The sequence below is a fragment of the Monodon monoceros genome, unplaced genomic scaffold (genome assembly GCF_005190385.1).
Source record: "Monodon monoceros isolate NGI ecotype Baffin Bay Population unplaced genomic scaffold, NGI_Narwhal_1 Super_Scaffold_12, whole genome shotgun sequence".
Taxonomy (NCBI): domain Eukaryota; kingdom Metazoa; phylum Chordata; class Mammalia; order Artiodactyla; family Monodontidae; genus Monodon; species Monodon monoceros.
The window spans coordinates 41,410,157-41,426,398 of record NW_021703768.1 but is presented as its reverse complement, the minus strand read 5'-3'; the positions used below and the strand labels follow the sequence as shown (position 1 = coordinate 41,426,398).

General features: G+C 38.0%; 1 protein-coding gene across 2 annotated transcripts in view; it reads right to left on the bottom strand.

Moving 5' to 3' along the window:
- Positions 1-15,338, bottom strand: part of NDUFS4 (NADH:ubiquinone oxidoreductase subunit S4) — a 119,694-nt gene extending 104,356 nt beyond the window's left edge. For both annotated transcript variants that reach the window (XM_029217557.1, XM_029217556.1), the window contains exon 1: positions 15,224-15,338. In XM_029217557.1, the coding sequence (XP_029073390.1) occupies positions 15,224-15,321 (98 nt within the window). In that variant the 5' untranslated portion in view covers positions 15,322-15,338. The remainder of the gene's footprint in view (positions 1-15,223) is intronic.
- Positions 15,339-16,242: the final 904 nt, after the last annotated feature.

Sequence of the window (16,242 nt, the reverse complement as noted above, 5' to 3'; positions counted from 1 at the left end):
ATAAATTAAAATGTTAAAAAATAAAAACTTTAAAAAAATAAATTAAAAGAATTCTTATTAGCAACTCCCCTCTCCCCAAAAAAGGTTGCAGAGAATCTTGAGTTATAAGGAAGCCTATAACCGATACCTTTGGTGCTCACATTACATTCCTTTGACCCATTTTTCTTTTCAGCCACAGCTATAGAAGCTCAGACTCGGGTCATCATCCAGTATCCCACCTGAAGTGAACTCATTATGCCTGAGGGTCTTCAGGAGCACTAGTATAGCTCAGAGTACAGAAGAGCTAACACCTTCAACCAAAGGGAAATGAGAACCAGTAGATAAATGTTCAAGTCTTCCAGCTTTCAAATGCATAATACTGAAAGGCATTCTGTATGCTTAGGAGATTCCAGTGGAACTGAGCCTCCTACTGCTTGCTCACTGCAGCAATCTCAATTATCACCCTTTTTCCTTCCTTCCCAGTCTCACTCCAGAGCTCCTCACTTCTAGTTCCTATGTCAACTCTCAAATAAACCACCTATACCCATGTCTTGGTCTCATACTCTTCTTTGGGAAATGCCAATCTAAGACAAAGCCCATGCACAAGATCCTAAGAAATGATCACCTATCCTTGGATTGAACACTTTTACCCTAACACATTCATCCTCAAAGCAGATGTTCCAAAGGCATACATCCTATTAAAGTGTAGAACTGCAGTCTTGGAGACTAGAAAAGAACTACAAGCATTTATTGAATGAGTGAGCAAACTTAGCAAGCAAAATCCCAGAGTTCTTTAAGAAACAGGTAAGAGATCAGTCTATACAATATATACAAACATTATTTGTTCCCTAAAGATATTGCAATATAAAATATCCCTGGTTCTTGGGACTTCCCTGGTAGCACAGTGGTTAAGAATTCGCCTGCCAATGCAGGGGACACGGGTTCGATCCCTGGTCCGGGAAGATCCCACATGCCGCAGAGCAACTAAGCCCGCGCGCCACAACTACTGAGCCTGTGCTCTATCTAGAGCCCACGCGCCTAGAGCTTGTGCTCTGCAACAAGAGAAGCCATCTCAATGGGAAGCCCTCGCACAGCAGCGAAGAGTAGCCCCCTCTCGCAGCAACTATAGAAAGCCTGCGCACAGCAACAGAGACCCAACTCAGCCAAAAAATAAAAAATGAATAAATAAAATATTCCTGGTTCTTAATTTTTGTTCAAGGGGCCCAGCTTTCATTACAACCAACTTCCAGAGTTTCTATAACCTATATGCATATGATACAACAGCATAAGTACAATTACAAACAATGACTATATCACAGTAAACCCTTAGTCTGTTTAATCTGACTCAACTGAGTATTCCCCCAAGATTTTTTTTTAATAAATTATTTTATTTATTTATTTTTGGCTGCATTGGGTCTTCGTTGCTGCGTGCAGACTTTCTCTATTTGCGGCGAGCGGGGGGCTACTCTTTGTTGTGGTGCGCGGGCTTCTCATTGTGGTGGCTTCTCTTGTTGCAGAGCACACGGGCTCTAGGCGTGTGGGCTTCAGTGGTTGTGGCATGCAGGGTCAGTAGTTGTGGCTCATGGGCTCTAGAGCGCAGGCTTAGTAGCTGTGGCATACGGGCTTAGCTGCTCCACAGCATGTGGGATCCTCCCAGACCAGGGCTTGAACCCGTGTCCCCTGCATTGGAAGGCGGGCTCTTAACCACTGCGCCACCAGGGAAGCCCTCCCCCAAGATTTTTAAAGCTTGGTACCAAAGAAAGGGATTTTCAGTCCCTCCCTCATGATAAAGCTATGAGATATAAGCCTGAAAAACACTTCAGTTTTTCAGTGTTAAATAGCCGAACACTATTGTGTCCCATCAGCTATGATACCTGCCACATCAAAAAAAAACAAGCTGAAGTAGTAGCTGACAAATGGCAGAGATAAATTAGAGAGAGAACCTAGTAGCTTTCTAGCTCTGATCCCTGGGACCAGTTAGCAGTACCCTTGCCCTTTTCATTGCTTGATAATACCAATATAAACCAATTCCATCTTCTTGTCTATGCTAGTCGTTTGAGTTTCTAGGTTTCTGTCACTTGCAACTGAGAACGGTCTAACACAAGAGCTAGTATAAACAAAACGTCGTATAAGATCTAATGCTCTCTATGCAAGGGCTACAAAAGCCTGGGATCCGTGAATCCCCTGGAAATGTAACTCTTGATTTTATATATTTGAGTGTATACACCTCTAGAAGGAAGCCACCAAAACTTCCATCAGTTACTCAAAATAAATCTCTGACTCCTACATCCTCTCAAAGAAATTAAGATTTATTTGTTGGTGGTCTAAAACAGTGACTCAATGTATTTTTCTGCCCATTTACATGGGCAACAAATTTCCATCTTTTATTAAATGTCATAATTTTCAACCAAATGCACATGTATTTTCTTTTAAACCCTTTCTCTGGCCCATTTCTAAGTTTCTTCCTCCTACCACAGTTGAGAATCAATGGTTTAGAATCTGATTCTATGAAGAACTTTTTGGGGGGTCACCTTTTAGATTTTTTAAACCTATTCAGATGTACTAAAATGCAAGAAATATTAGAATTTAGCTTTTAAATAATTCATCCTAAGCTGGCTGGCCCTGGTAAGATGTAGTAAGCACACTCTATCCTGTCTCTCCCACTGAATACAACCATAAATTCTGGACACGATGCTTGGAAAAGCTATTTGAACACTGAAAAGTAAATAGCAAGCAGATCAGGGAAGATTACCAGAATTCAAAGTATCAGTCAACCAGAGACGAGTTTACCATATTTTTTCCCTCCAGTAGCCCTTGCCTGAACTTAATGCAACTGGAAACCTAGAAATGAGCATTTCTGAAGGAGAAGCATTCTGTCCCAAGAAGCTAGAAGGGGAACTAACAGAAATGTCTGAGTGGGAAATCACCCATTTTTTTTTCTTTTCTTTGTTTTCTCGTGCACCAAGTGGTAGGCAATCCTATGGCTTCCATACATGGAAACCTGCAAGAGCCAAAAACTAGAGGGAAGGAAACCTTCTTCTCCATTCATTGAAGTTGTGATTTTAAGAAGGTAGGACCAACACCTACTGCTTTTTTGTTTTTTTTCTCTCTCTGTCCTCCCATCCCTTATCCCCTGATGCAAATGTAACTGTAGGACTGCACTACAAAACAAGGTAGCAAGAGCCACAAGTTCCTAGACGTTAACTAAAAAGGGAAACCCCATGGAATCGGGTCTTCAGAACATAATGGAATTAAACTAGAAATCAGAAACAGAAAGATAAGAGGAAAAATCTCCAAATTCTTGGAAATTAAAACACTTCTAAATAATCCATGTATCAAAAAGGAAGTCTGGAGGGAAATAAGATATTTTGAACCCAAAGATAATAAAATACAACATATCAAAATTTGTGGGATGGAACTAAAGCAATTCAAAAGAAAACAGAAGATGAAGAAGTCCTTCCTAGCTCATTTTGAGTCCAGTATTATACCGATATCAAAACAAAAATAGAACAAAAAAAGAAAACTACAACCAATACCCTTCATAAATATGGATGTAAAAATCCTCAACGAAGTATTAGCAAATCAGACACAGAAGTATATAAAAAGAATTAAATAACACAACCAAGTGGGATTTATCCTGAGAATGCAAGGCTGCTTCAGTTATTTGAAAAATCAACATAATTCAACATATTGACAGGCTAAAGAAGAAAAACCATAATAATATATCAACTGATACAGAAAAGCATTAGATAAAATATAACATCCATTCATGATTAAAACCTATTAGCAATCTAGGAGTAGAAACTTCCTCAATCTGATAAAAGGCATTTCTACCAAAAAAATCTTTAGCTAACATTATATTTAACGGTGAAAAACTGAAAGCTTTCCCTTAAGATCAGTAAATGGCAAGAATGTCTACTGTCACCACCCTTGTTTAACACTTCTGGAAACCAAAAAGAAACAAAGGTATAAAGATTAGACAGAATAAATAAACTGTCCCTATTCACATACTACATGATTACCTACTTTAAAAATCCCCAAGAATCTACAAAATACATAAAGAACTAACAAATGAATATAGCAAGGTTGCCTGCTCAAACACACAAAAATCAGTCCTATTTCTATATATGGCAATGTACAATTACAAACTGAAATTTTAAAAACAAGGCTATTTACCACAGCTCCCCCAAATTGAGATATGTAGGCATAAATCTAACAGAACATACAGGATCTGCAGATTCAAAACTACGAAACACTGATGAAAGAAATCAATAAATAAATGAAGAGACGTCCATATATATGGACTGGAAGGTTCAGCATAGTAAAAATGACAACTCTCCTCAAATTAATCTATAGATCTAAAACAACACCAATCAAAACCTCAGGTGGATTTTTCAGAGATATGGATAAAAATGATTCTAAAATTTAGACAAAAAGGCAAAGGAACTAGAATAGCTAAAAAAATTTTGAAAAACAAGAATGAAATTGGAAAAATCACAACTCCTCAATTACGTTAACTATAAAGCTATAGTAATCAAGGCTATGTGGTATTGGCAAATGGATTTAGATAAATGGAACAGACCCAGACGAATACAATCAACTGATTGGGCTTCCCTGGTGGCGCAGTGGTTGGGAGTCTGCCTGCCGAGGCAGGGAGCACGGGTTCGTGCCCTGGTCCGGGAAGATGCCACATGCCGCGAAGCGGCTGGGCCCGTGAGCCATGGCCACTGAGCCTGTGTGTCCAGAGCCTGTGCTCCGCAACGGGAGAGGCCACAACAGTGAGAGGCCCACGTACCGCAAAAGAAAAAAAAAAAAAAAAATATATATATATATATATATATAGTCAACTGATTACTGACAAAGGTCCAAAAGCAATTCAGTGGTAAAAGAATAGCCTTTACAATAAATGGTGTTGGAACAAATATAGTCCATTTGCAAAAAAAAATTAAGCTCAACTTAAATCTCACACTTTATATAAAAATTCACTCAATATGGATCATAGATCTGAATAAAAAGATTTCAAAACTTCAAGAAGAAAATAGAGGAAAAAAATCTTCATGTCCTGGGGTTAGGCAAAGAGTTCTCTGATATGACAACAAAAGTACAATCCATAAGAGAAAAAAACTGGTGAACTTTATCAATATTAAAAACTTTTACTCTCTGAAAGATACTGTTAAAAGAATGAAAAGAAAAGCTACAGATGGGGAGAAAATATTTGCAAACTACATATCTAACAAAGGTCTTATATCCAGAATATTTTAAGAACTCTCAAAGCTCAACAATAAGAAAATAAACAACCCAACTTAAAAACTGGCAAAAGACATAACAAACACTTCACCTCAATATTATTAGCCATTAGAGAAATACATATTAAAACCACATGAGTTATCCATGATGGAAATGCAAATCAAAACCACCAGATACCACTTCATACTCACTAGGATGGTTATAATAAATATGGTAATAACGAGTGTTGGCAAGATTGTGAAGCCAATGGAACCCTCATTCACTGCTGGTGGGAATGTAAAGTGGTGCAGACACTTTGGAAAGAGTCTGGCAGTTACTCAGAGGGCTAAACACAGAGTTATCATATTGTCCAGCAATTCAACTCCTCTGTATATATCCAAAAGAGTGAAAACCTGTGTCACACAAAAACTTGTACACAAATGTTCACAGAATGTTATTCATACTAGCCAAAAGGTGAAAACAGACCCATTGTCCATCAACTTGTGGATAAAGTGTGATATGTCCATTCAACAGAACATTATTCATCAATAAAAAGGAATCAAGTATTGATACATGCTACAACTTGGTTAAACCTTGAAAACATTGAGAAGCCAGTCACAAAAGATCACATATGATTCTCTTTGTATGAAATGTCCAGAGTAGGCAAACCTAAAAGACAGAAAGCAGATTGGTGGTTGCCTAGGGCTAGGGGAAGGGAGAAACAGGGAGTGACAGCTAATGAGCACAGGATTTTTTCTTGGAGTGATGGAAATGTTCTAAAATTGACTTTGAATGGTTGCACAACTCTGTGAATATACTAAAAACCATCAAATCATACATTTTATATGAATGAATTATATGGTAATTATATCTCAATAAAGTTGTTATAAAAAACACAATGAATATTATTAGACACCAATTAAAATGGCTAAATTTAAAAATACTGACAATACCAATGTTAATAAGGATGCAGAGCAACTAAATTTCCAAACATTGCTGCTGGAAAAGCAAAATGGTATGACTACTCTGAAAAATAGTTTTGCAATACCTTATAAAGTTGAAGTATATTACCTATGGCCCAGAAGTCTCCCTCCTGGGTATCTACTCTAGAGAAATGAAATCATGTTTACATAAAATCCTGTACACAGATGTTTAAAGTGGCTCTATTTACCACGGTCAAAAACTGGAAAAAGGGTTTCCCTGGTGGCACAGTGGTTAAGAACCTGCCTGCCAATGCAGGGGACACAAGTTCGAGCCCTGGTCCAGGAAGATCCCACATGCCACAGAGCAACTAAGCCCATGAGCCACAACTACTGAGTCTGCACTCTAGAGCCCGCGCACCTAGAGCCCGTGCTCCACAACGGGAGAAGCCACCACAATGAGGGGCCCACGCACCACAAAGAAGAGTAGCCCCTGCTCACTGCAACTAGAGAAAGCCCGTACACAGCAACCGACCCAATGCAACCAAAAATAATTAATTAATTAAAAAAAAAAAAACTGTTCTTCAAGGGGTAAATGGATAAATAAACTGTGGTATATCCAAACAATGGAATATGATTTAGCAATAAAGAGAATGAACTACTGATACACACAACTTAGAAGAATCTCAAAGGCATTATGCTAAATGAAAGAAACCAATCTTCACAAGGTTGTATACCATATGGTTCCATTTATATTACAGTCTCAAAATTACAAAACTATGGAGATGAAGAAAAGATTATTTGTTGCCAGAGATTACAGGGGTAAGGAGGGACTCTTTTGGGGTGAAGTCCTTTGGTATTCTGTACGCTGATTATTGAGATGGTTACACAAATCTATATGTTTGTTAAAATTCTAAAAACTGTTCACCAAAAGGAAAATAGTGGATTTTTCTTTATAATTTTAAAAATTAAAAAATGTTAAATCCAATTGAGAGTCAATAGTCAATATTGAGAGTCAATAGTCAATATTGAGAGTCAATAGCTTTTCTTTAATTTGGTTTAAATTCACTAGACTACCACTTCTGATCATCTCATTTAGTTTAAAATACAGTATATAGTTCAAAGAAAGATACTAAAAAAATGAAATTCATCCTAAGGAGTACCAAGAGGTAATAAATCTGGTCATTAATTAGGGGTAAATAAACTAGACATGCTAAGCCTGGAGCACAGACTCAGAAGGAGAATGACCGATGACAAATGTCTTCAATTATCTGAAGAGCTGACATGTGCACGAGAGTTAGAATTTTTCCATATAATATTAAAGAGAAACTTCATTTACCAGTGAGCCTAAAAATATAGAGGGTTTTCTAAGGCCACCAGTAATTCACCATATATTCCTCAACTGCTAGATGATCAAGAAGCAGGAAGTTCTGAAGATTCTTGCATTAAACAAAGGGTCAGACAGGATGATCCAAGAGTTTTCTTCCACCTCAAACATTATATGAACTATAACTTCTACAGTTAACCTACCAAAGTAGAAGACACCAAACATCTAAAAAGGTATCCCTTCCTGCCAAAATATCACCTTTCATTGCATAAAAATATTAAATAGCACTCTAAGTTCCAAATTTTTAAAAAGACCAAATAAATTCAAAATCTTAACAAAAACCTTGTTAAGACCCAGTTTATTTCTCCAAATCTCATTTGTACTAAGGATATTACAATTAAATTCAAATTACTAATGTCTAATTAAATCTAATTTCATTAGACTTAAAAGACAAAAGTTATAAATATAAATTTCATGCAAACTTCTGTAAGTATATTGAAGAAATTTCTTGAAAAAGAAGTACTCTTTCCACACAAAGGGTGGTAGTCCTCAAAAGAGCCAAAACATCTGTATTCACTTTAAAGCTCATCAAGACAGACTGACATTTTTAGGAGAAGCATATGGCTTGCTGAACAGTCATCTAGAACAGGATCTTTCGTCTAGTAAACCCTATTCAAGGACCATTTACTTATGTATGGAGTGGCTGAATAAAGAAAAGAACATATTTTTAAGTCCTAGAAAACACAAAGAAATAAACTCTTCATCTAGCTTTGTTAAGGATACAGCAAAACACATTAGAAAAGCAGCCAGATCTTTACTCTCAGAGACAGTGCTCTCAACATCTGAAACAATTCTAAGAAATCACTGAAACAAAAGAACTCTAGAAAAGCTTTCTTAGAGAACTATATCCAGCCAAAGACCACCTCCCTAAAAAAGGCATTTCCATTTTAAAGGATAAAACACTTTCTTCTTAAAACTCTGAAGGGCAGAGTTCAACAGCTGCGCTATATTAAACCTGAGCCCTTCCAAAAGGAAGAACAAGAGTCTCTGGAGAGCGAGTAACATGGCCTGCTTTCTCCAAAATTATCAAAATGCCTGCTTTGCCTCAAAGGAAAGTTTCTCCAAGAAAAAGCCTCTCTATACAATACATGGGTGAAAAACAAAACTTAGATTAGGAAAACATGCAAAAATAGAAGCATTTGTTTCTGGAAATCTCCTCCGCCTAAGGCAAAATGCATTTTGAAGTCCTTCAAGACATAGCATGGAAACTATTAAACAAAAAAAACCAAAAACAGTAGTTTTCAGCCCTAGCTTCCCTTCAGAATCACTACAGAGCTAGATCTCAACCTAAATTTACTGAACCAATATATACTGGGACCAAGGCATCTGAATTATTTATGCACACAGCAAGTGATTTTGATGCACAGCAAGGTTTTAAAAACAACTGAACTGGAGCATGATCCCATAGAGGAAAAATTAAAGTCTAGTGAGTAAAGACAAGAAGGAAAAGGTCACATTTGAGCAACTAACTAGTTCTAAAGAACCTAAGGTTGTATATACCTACTAAAATACTCAGTAACAAACAGAAAGAAAATTTGAAACAGAAATTCTGAATTGTTCTCATGCCATTACTTAAAGGACAAAAGTCTTAGAATAGTTTGCTAAAATATCCAAATATTTAGATGAAAGTTGTTATGAAGAATGTGATCACTGCAAAGGTTCCATCAGGGTCTCTGGATACTGCAAACTGAAAAAAAGAAAAGTTATAATAAGAGCTCATGTATTATATGTATTATCTGTCAACCTTTAAAAAGTTCAAGGCTTTAATCACAACAAAGTAAATTTCAGCCATTATCAAAGCTTTATTAAGCCTACTTCACTTTACACAAAATTCTACCTGGTTTTACTTGCTTGGTATTCAAATCCATGATAAACGAAAAGTGTCAGTGGAACTGCTAAAGGGGAGCAGACCAGTCAAGGAAGGATACAAAAACACTATTAAAAAGTAGACATGGGCTTCCCTGGTGGCGCAGTGGTTGGGAGTCCGCCTGCCGATGCGGGGGGCGCGGGTTCGTGCCCCGGTCCGGGAGGATTCCGCGTGCCGCGGAGCGGCTGGGCCCGTGGGCCGTGGCCGCTGGGCCCGCGCGTCTGGAGCCTGTGCTCCGCAGCGGGAGGGGCCACGGCAGTGAGAGGCCCGCATACCGCAAAAAAAAAAAAAAAAAGTAGACACAAGAACTCAGAAAGCACAGCAGACACTTGATAGTTTTTAAAGGCAGCAGAATACGGTAACTCTATTTCCTAATGATCACTAGAGTAAAGAAAAAGAAAAATATGTTCAGTATACCTTGTTTAATACATGCCTTACATGTATTTTGTTTAAGAGGGTAAGAAAGTATAATAATCAAGTTACCTATACAAAATCTCTCATCAAAAATAATTACAAAATTTAGGGGAAAAAATCCTTACCACAAAAATAACCACAAAATCCCCTAATTCCTCAATTGGAGACTCTAGCTGTATAAAAGGAACAATGGAATGAAAGTAAAGAGCATCAGATAGTCTTTTAAATACAGGATACCTTGAGGGGAGGGACAGACTGGGATTTTGGGACTGACATGTACACACTGCTATATTTAAAATAGATAACCAACAAGGACCTACTGTAGAGCACAGGGAACTCTGCCCAATATTCTGTAATAACCTAAATGCAAAAAGAATTTGAAAAAGAATAGATATATGTATATGTATAACTGAATCACTTTGCTATACACCTGAAACTAATAGAACATTGTTAAACAACTATACTCCAACACAAAATAAAAAATATATATATATACCTTGCTAAAAAGAAAACAGAGAAGACACTGAGGTTTTAATTTACTATTACCAGACATAATATTTCTCTCTGCAAAAGTCAACATATTCCTTTAAATTGCTAAGTCAGACCATTTCCTAGTAACATAAACTTAAAATCTGTTTCTTTGTCTGAAAAATGAGAATAAAAACATGTGAGTTGTAGGATTACTGTGACAAATGGGATAACAAAGGTAACGTCCTTGGCACAGTGGCTAATACACAGTGAGAAATAAATGTTAGCTGCCATTATTAATTTGTACTCAGAATAAACATCATAAAAATGATTCTCAATGTTCACCAAAGGGTATATTTTAGAAGCTTTTTCATTTGAAATGGTCTTATTCTGCATTCACCCCATACCCAGAGACCTCTCTAAAATGTATTTATACAGGAATCAATTTGCCCCATCTTTCTTCATTAAGTCCCATGTATTATCAACTTTTAAAAACTTCATGTAAAGTAGCTTGCACACAGCAAGAATCACATTTAGTTACTATTATTCCTAAAGAGCTCTCATGTTCTGAGTACCCTTTCTCAAATTAAATTCATTTCCACCTCTGTTTTAAATTTGAAAACAAAAGAGGAATCAGGACACTTGTCAAAGAAGTGCTTGAGTACAAAAAAAAAATCTATTTAGGGACTTCCCTGGTGGCGCAGTGGTTAAGAATCCACCTGCCAATGCAGGGGACACAGGTTCAACCCCTGGTCCAGGAAGATCCCACATGCTGCAGAGCAACTAAACCCATGCGTCACAACTACTGAGCCTGAGCTCTAGAGCCCATGAGCCACAACTACTGAGCCCACATGCCACAACTACTGAAGCCCATGCACCTAGAGCCTGTGCTCCACAAGAGAAGGCACCACAATGAGAAGCTCGTGCACCACAACGAAGAGTAGCCTCCACTCGCCACAACCAGAGAAAAGCCCGCACGCAGCAACGAAAACCCAACACAGCCAAAAATAAATAAATAAATAAATTTATTAAAGAAAAAAATAACCTGCTCATTTTCAAGTGTGTGTGTGCACGCTCACTTGTGTGTAGAAGAGTCAGTATAGGTTGTTATGCTGAGGCAGCCAACAATCCAAACAACTTTGTGGCTTATAACAAAGTTTGTTTCTGTCACTTTACATTTTATATAACCTATAAGAATCAGCTTCTGCTTTCCTCCATGTTATCTTTATTCCAGGATCTAGGCTGAAAGAAAAGACCCCACCAGGGAAGCAGAGGAAAAAATGACATGGCAAAACATGGGATAGCTCTTGGAGCTTCTGCTTGACATGGTATAACATTCTTGGTTAACATTTCATTGGTCAAGGGACTTTCCTGGTGATCCAGTGGTTAAGAATCTGCCTTCCAATGCAGATTACACGGGTTCGATCCCTGGTCCGGAACTAAGATCCCACATGCCACGGGGCAACTAATCCCACGTGCAGCAACTACTGAGCCCGCGTGCCACAACTAGAGAGCCCATGCGCTACAACTACAGAGCCCATGCTCTCTGGAGCCTGTGCGTCACAACCAGAGAGAAGCCCATGCACCACAACTAGAGAGGAGCGAGCCCACGCGCCGCAATGAAAGATCCCCCGTGCCACAACTAAGACCCGATGCAGCCATAAATAAATAAATAAATATTTTTAAAAACAAAAAATGGCGGGTAGAGGAGATGGTGCCCTTGAAAAAAAAAATTCATTGGTCAAAACAAGTCACTTGGCCAATGGGGTGGTGATGTATAATCCTGTCACAGGGAATGGAAATTAATATTATAAATAATAATACCATCTACCACGATATCCACCATCGAGACTAAAGAAAAGAAAAATATTCAGGCTATTCAAACCAATAATAAAATCAGCATTTATTTAGGTAAGGTTTACTATGTGCCAAGACATTATTCTAATATTTACTAGTGTTAAAATATTTAAATAAACAAAGATGTCTGCTACTGATGAAAACAGACCAACTAATTATGGGTATTTTTTAATGAGGAAAATAAGCAAAACAATGAAACCTATTAGAAAACACATTAGAAACATTGAAAGCCCACAAAACTTGGCTTTGATATGTTCCAGACAGCAAAAAGTAGCTGGCCTTCAGAGGAATTTGTTTATCCAGCTTATCTGAAGCAGAAGCTAACCTACTTTTAAATGTCCTTAATGTTTTTCAAATTAGGGCTGAGACAGTTTCTTAGCAAGGTGTAATACACACAGAACTCTTATCAAACTTAGTGCCTCTTACTCATTGAAGGTTCCTACAGACTCATATTCATACTGGCTTATCTAACGCTGAAAAAGGAAACAGCAACAAAATACAACCAGAGACTGGAGCACAAAATAGGCCTCACAAAAAGGTCCCAAACACTCAGTCCCCACCAGTATTAATTAACACCCTCTGAAGACCCTAAGGAGCTATATTTGAGGTAAACACAAGACTCAGTCCAATTGAGAAGTGATAGAACAGGGCTAGGTGAGATAAGTATGCATGAATAGGTTAAAGAAAACAAAAACAAAAACACTGTATCAAATGTCCTGAGTCCCAAGTATTGCTATTTTGAAATAGAGTGCCATTTTATCTGATTTTAGATTAATATCCTAAATAGTTAAACTTACCCTGGACAATCCCTTAGGAAAGTCAGGGAAAGTAAGAATAAATATAGGCCATATATCCGGGGTTGTCCCCCCTCTCTTCAGCCCAGGCAAGTAAGAAGCATGTGGGTTAAACAGACTCACTCTAAAGCAGGATCTCAGCAACTAGATCAGCTGAATCAACTACACTGTTTAAACAATTTTTCCTCTTTCTTATGTGTACACATTGTTGGGTTTTTCTGGTTTGCTCTTTGGTTTTTTACAGATATACTAAAGTTAAATTCATAAAAGTTAATGTAGCAGTTAACTGCTTCTTTCCTTCTGCTGATAGTTCCTTTTCTTCAGTATTTATATTTGTTCACTACTCCCTTCTCTATCGAGGGCCTTACTGCTTCTATCCCCCCTCATTTCACTGAAGTGATCTGAAATGTCACATCATTTGCAAATATTTTCTAAGCAATAAAATGAATTTTAGATGCAGATGTCCCCATTAATTGGTTCTCTTTCCACGCTCTACCTTTTCAGATCCTCATTCCTCTCAAAACATAATGTGAAGAGAGTGCTTAAGGCCGAAAAGCAAATAATATCTAAGAGAGAAGTGCCATAAATTTCTCTCAAGATGAAGTGAACAACATAAGCTCTTCGGGTAAAAAAGGTGGTAAAGAAAGCAAATAAATGTATCATTTCACTTGAGCTTAAAATTTGTTTTCCTTGGCTTTTAAGTTTTTTAGAGTCTGAAACAAAGGTCATCTTACATGATTTAAAATTTTATTTTCAAATCTCTTTTAACACATTTGCAAGCAGAAACTCTTTAAATGTGGATAAGTAGTACTAATTAGCAAAGTTTCCAAAATCTAGTATAACTTCGACAACTGTAAATTGCTAACAAAATGGCTGTGACTTAGACATACATCCATGTTTTGATTAGCCATGGACCCTTCAAATTTGTTCTCAGTTCTAGAAATACTATGAACTTCTAGGGAATGCAAAATTAATGCCCATAATATCTAGAAGAATAAGAACTAAACTTGGTCACCTCTATTCTAGACCTAAGTCAACCAGTGGAGTATCTTACCTTAGAGAAATACTCATGTGTAGAACAGTTAACTGTTGTACAAACTTACCTTTCCCCAATCTTACAATTCTTATTTTTCAATGACACTATATTATGTATACATCGCTCTATTATTGCCTTCAAGACTTTTCATAAGCCACTGACATCATCTTTTCCATCCATCATCCACTATTTAAAACCTTAATAAAACTTACCTCCAAAAATCCTTTCTAATTAACTCTAGTTCTAATTCTCTGTATTCCCTTTATGTTTAATATAACACTAAACTAATTAGCGTTTCACTAGACCCTCTTTTCAATTTTTAACCACTCCCATTCCTCCCACCCCTTCACATCTGTCCGTCCAGTCTTTCCATCGCTGTTCTAAGCACTCATGTAGAAGATACTGAACATAAGCCCTGGTTAGTATTTATACTAACAAGCTGTGAAAATAGCAATGAAACAAAATAACTCTTCGCAGACAAAAATGCTAGAATGTGTGTGTGCGCGAGCGGGCGCGCGTATGTTGTTGTGTTAGTACTATAATAAAGTCAGGAAAATTCAGAAAAATAGGGAAATGGAGGGTTAAGTAACGAAGTCGAAAAAGAAATCACCATCACAAAAATGCTTCAAGGCAAAACAATGAACGACAACAATCTCTGAATTACTGTATCACTGTGAGGCTTTAATAAAATTCTGGATGGGAAAACTCCCGGCATTACCACCAGTCCTTTAAAAATTACTTTCCAGTACTACTAGCAGTGATATTTTTACTAACGTTGAATTCCAACCAAGTTTTCCTCCCAAGCAGCCTGATAAATAAAACAATCTTTCAGTACAGAAACCCAATCAATATCACCTAAAGCCGTGGAAGGGGAGGGAGTGATTTAACCCTCCAGTAAAGACTGGAGTGACGGGCAAACAGGTAAAAAAATGGAGGGGTGCGGAAAGTGGGGAGAAAAATGAGTGAGACTCCGCCCCCTCTCTCTGGGGGTTCGGCTCTTAGCTCCGGAGACAGCCCCACTCCGCAGACCCCTCACAGCAGCAGTCCAAGTTTCCAAGAAACCAGAGGTACTCCTCCCCCCTCCCCGCATTCACGGCCCCGCGGGCCTGGCCAAGCTTCCCCAGGTCGCAGCTAGTCCCAAATCCGCCCGCCCTCTCCCGTGGAAAGGGTCAGCAGAGGACGTTTTCCCGAGGCCTTCTCCGGGACCCAGCAGCAGAGACCTCCGCAAAAGTGGAGAGACCCGAGAAGCTTGAAGAAGCCTCACAATGCTGTTACCTGGTAGGAACCTTGGAAACGGAAACGGCAGCTACAGCCGCTGCCCTTCTCCCCCGCAACGCTTGCCTCAGCGCCACTGACATTGAGACCGCCGCCATCTTGCTGCAGGCAAACACTAGGACGGATCACCGCAAGGGACAAACTTCCTTCGTTTTCAAGCCAATGGAACCGCAATGCAACGGAGTGGGTTTTTTGGGTTAATTTTATCCTTGTTTGGTGTTTTGTTAAATAATGGAGTTTAGAAAAGAGGTGAAACGTTTGGTTGAAAGAGATAAGAAGGAAAGTGGACGGAAGAAAAATGCAGAAGTGCATTAAGTGTAAAGATCATCCTCATAGAGTAAAATCCTTTTTTATTGTTAAGGACTGGTTACTTAGCAGTTAATGAAGAGACCAAAAGAAAACACTTGAAAGTTTAAACACCTGCAACTCATAATTTTTTCAAAGGACTCAATATTTAGGGCTGAGCCCACTGGAAGAGCCAGAGGGCTCGTTGGGTTCTTGAGAACCTTAAGTAGTACTTTTCCAAAGTGTTGCCAGATTAAGTTTGCAAGACCTCAGGAAAGGGCTGTATTCAGTTTGGTGTTCTGTAGTTGATAGTTATAATGATCATATTTTCCAAATGAAAAATCTAGACCCATGGCCTGGCAAAGGATTATTTTTTGACGTGTGTATTTATATGACAAACTAACGGAACATAATATTTTATATCACTCTTTTCCCAGTAAATCCTGAATGTGTGATCATAATCCATAGATACCAGACATATAAAACAAAAATTATCTTCTGAGGCGATTGTTGGAAACATGTTTGTATTGTGGGCTACTGACCTTAAGAACAATGATTAACTGTGGATTATAAAATGAAAAGGAGACTACTTTGTGGGGTTTGTTATTTAAAAGATTTTTTTTTAAGAGTTAGAACGTTGCTGCTTTTAAAATTAAGCAAGTTAAAACATAACCTTTATTAAAAGAATAGGATTAACAGGAGGATGGGGAATGCCTTGGTTTTGCATTAAGGCC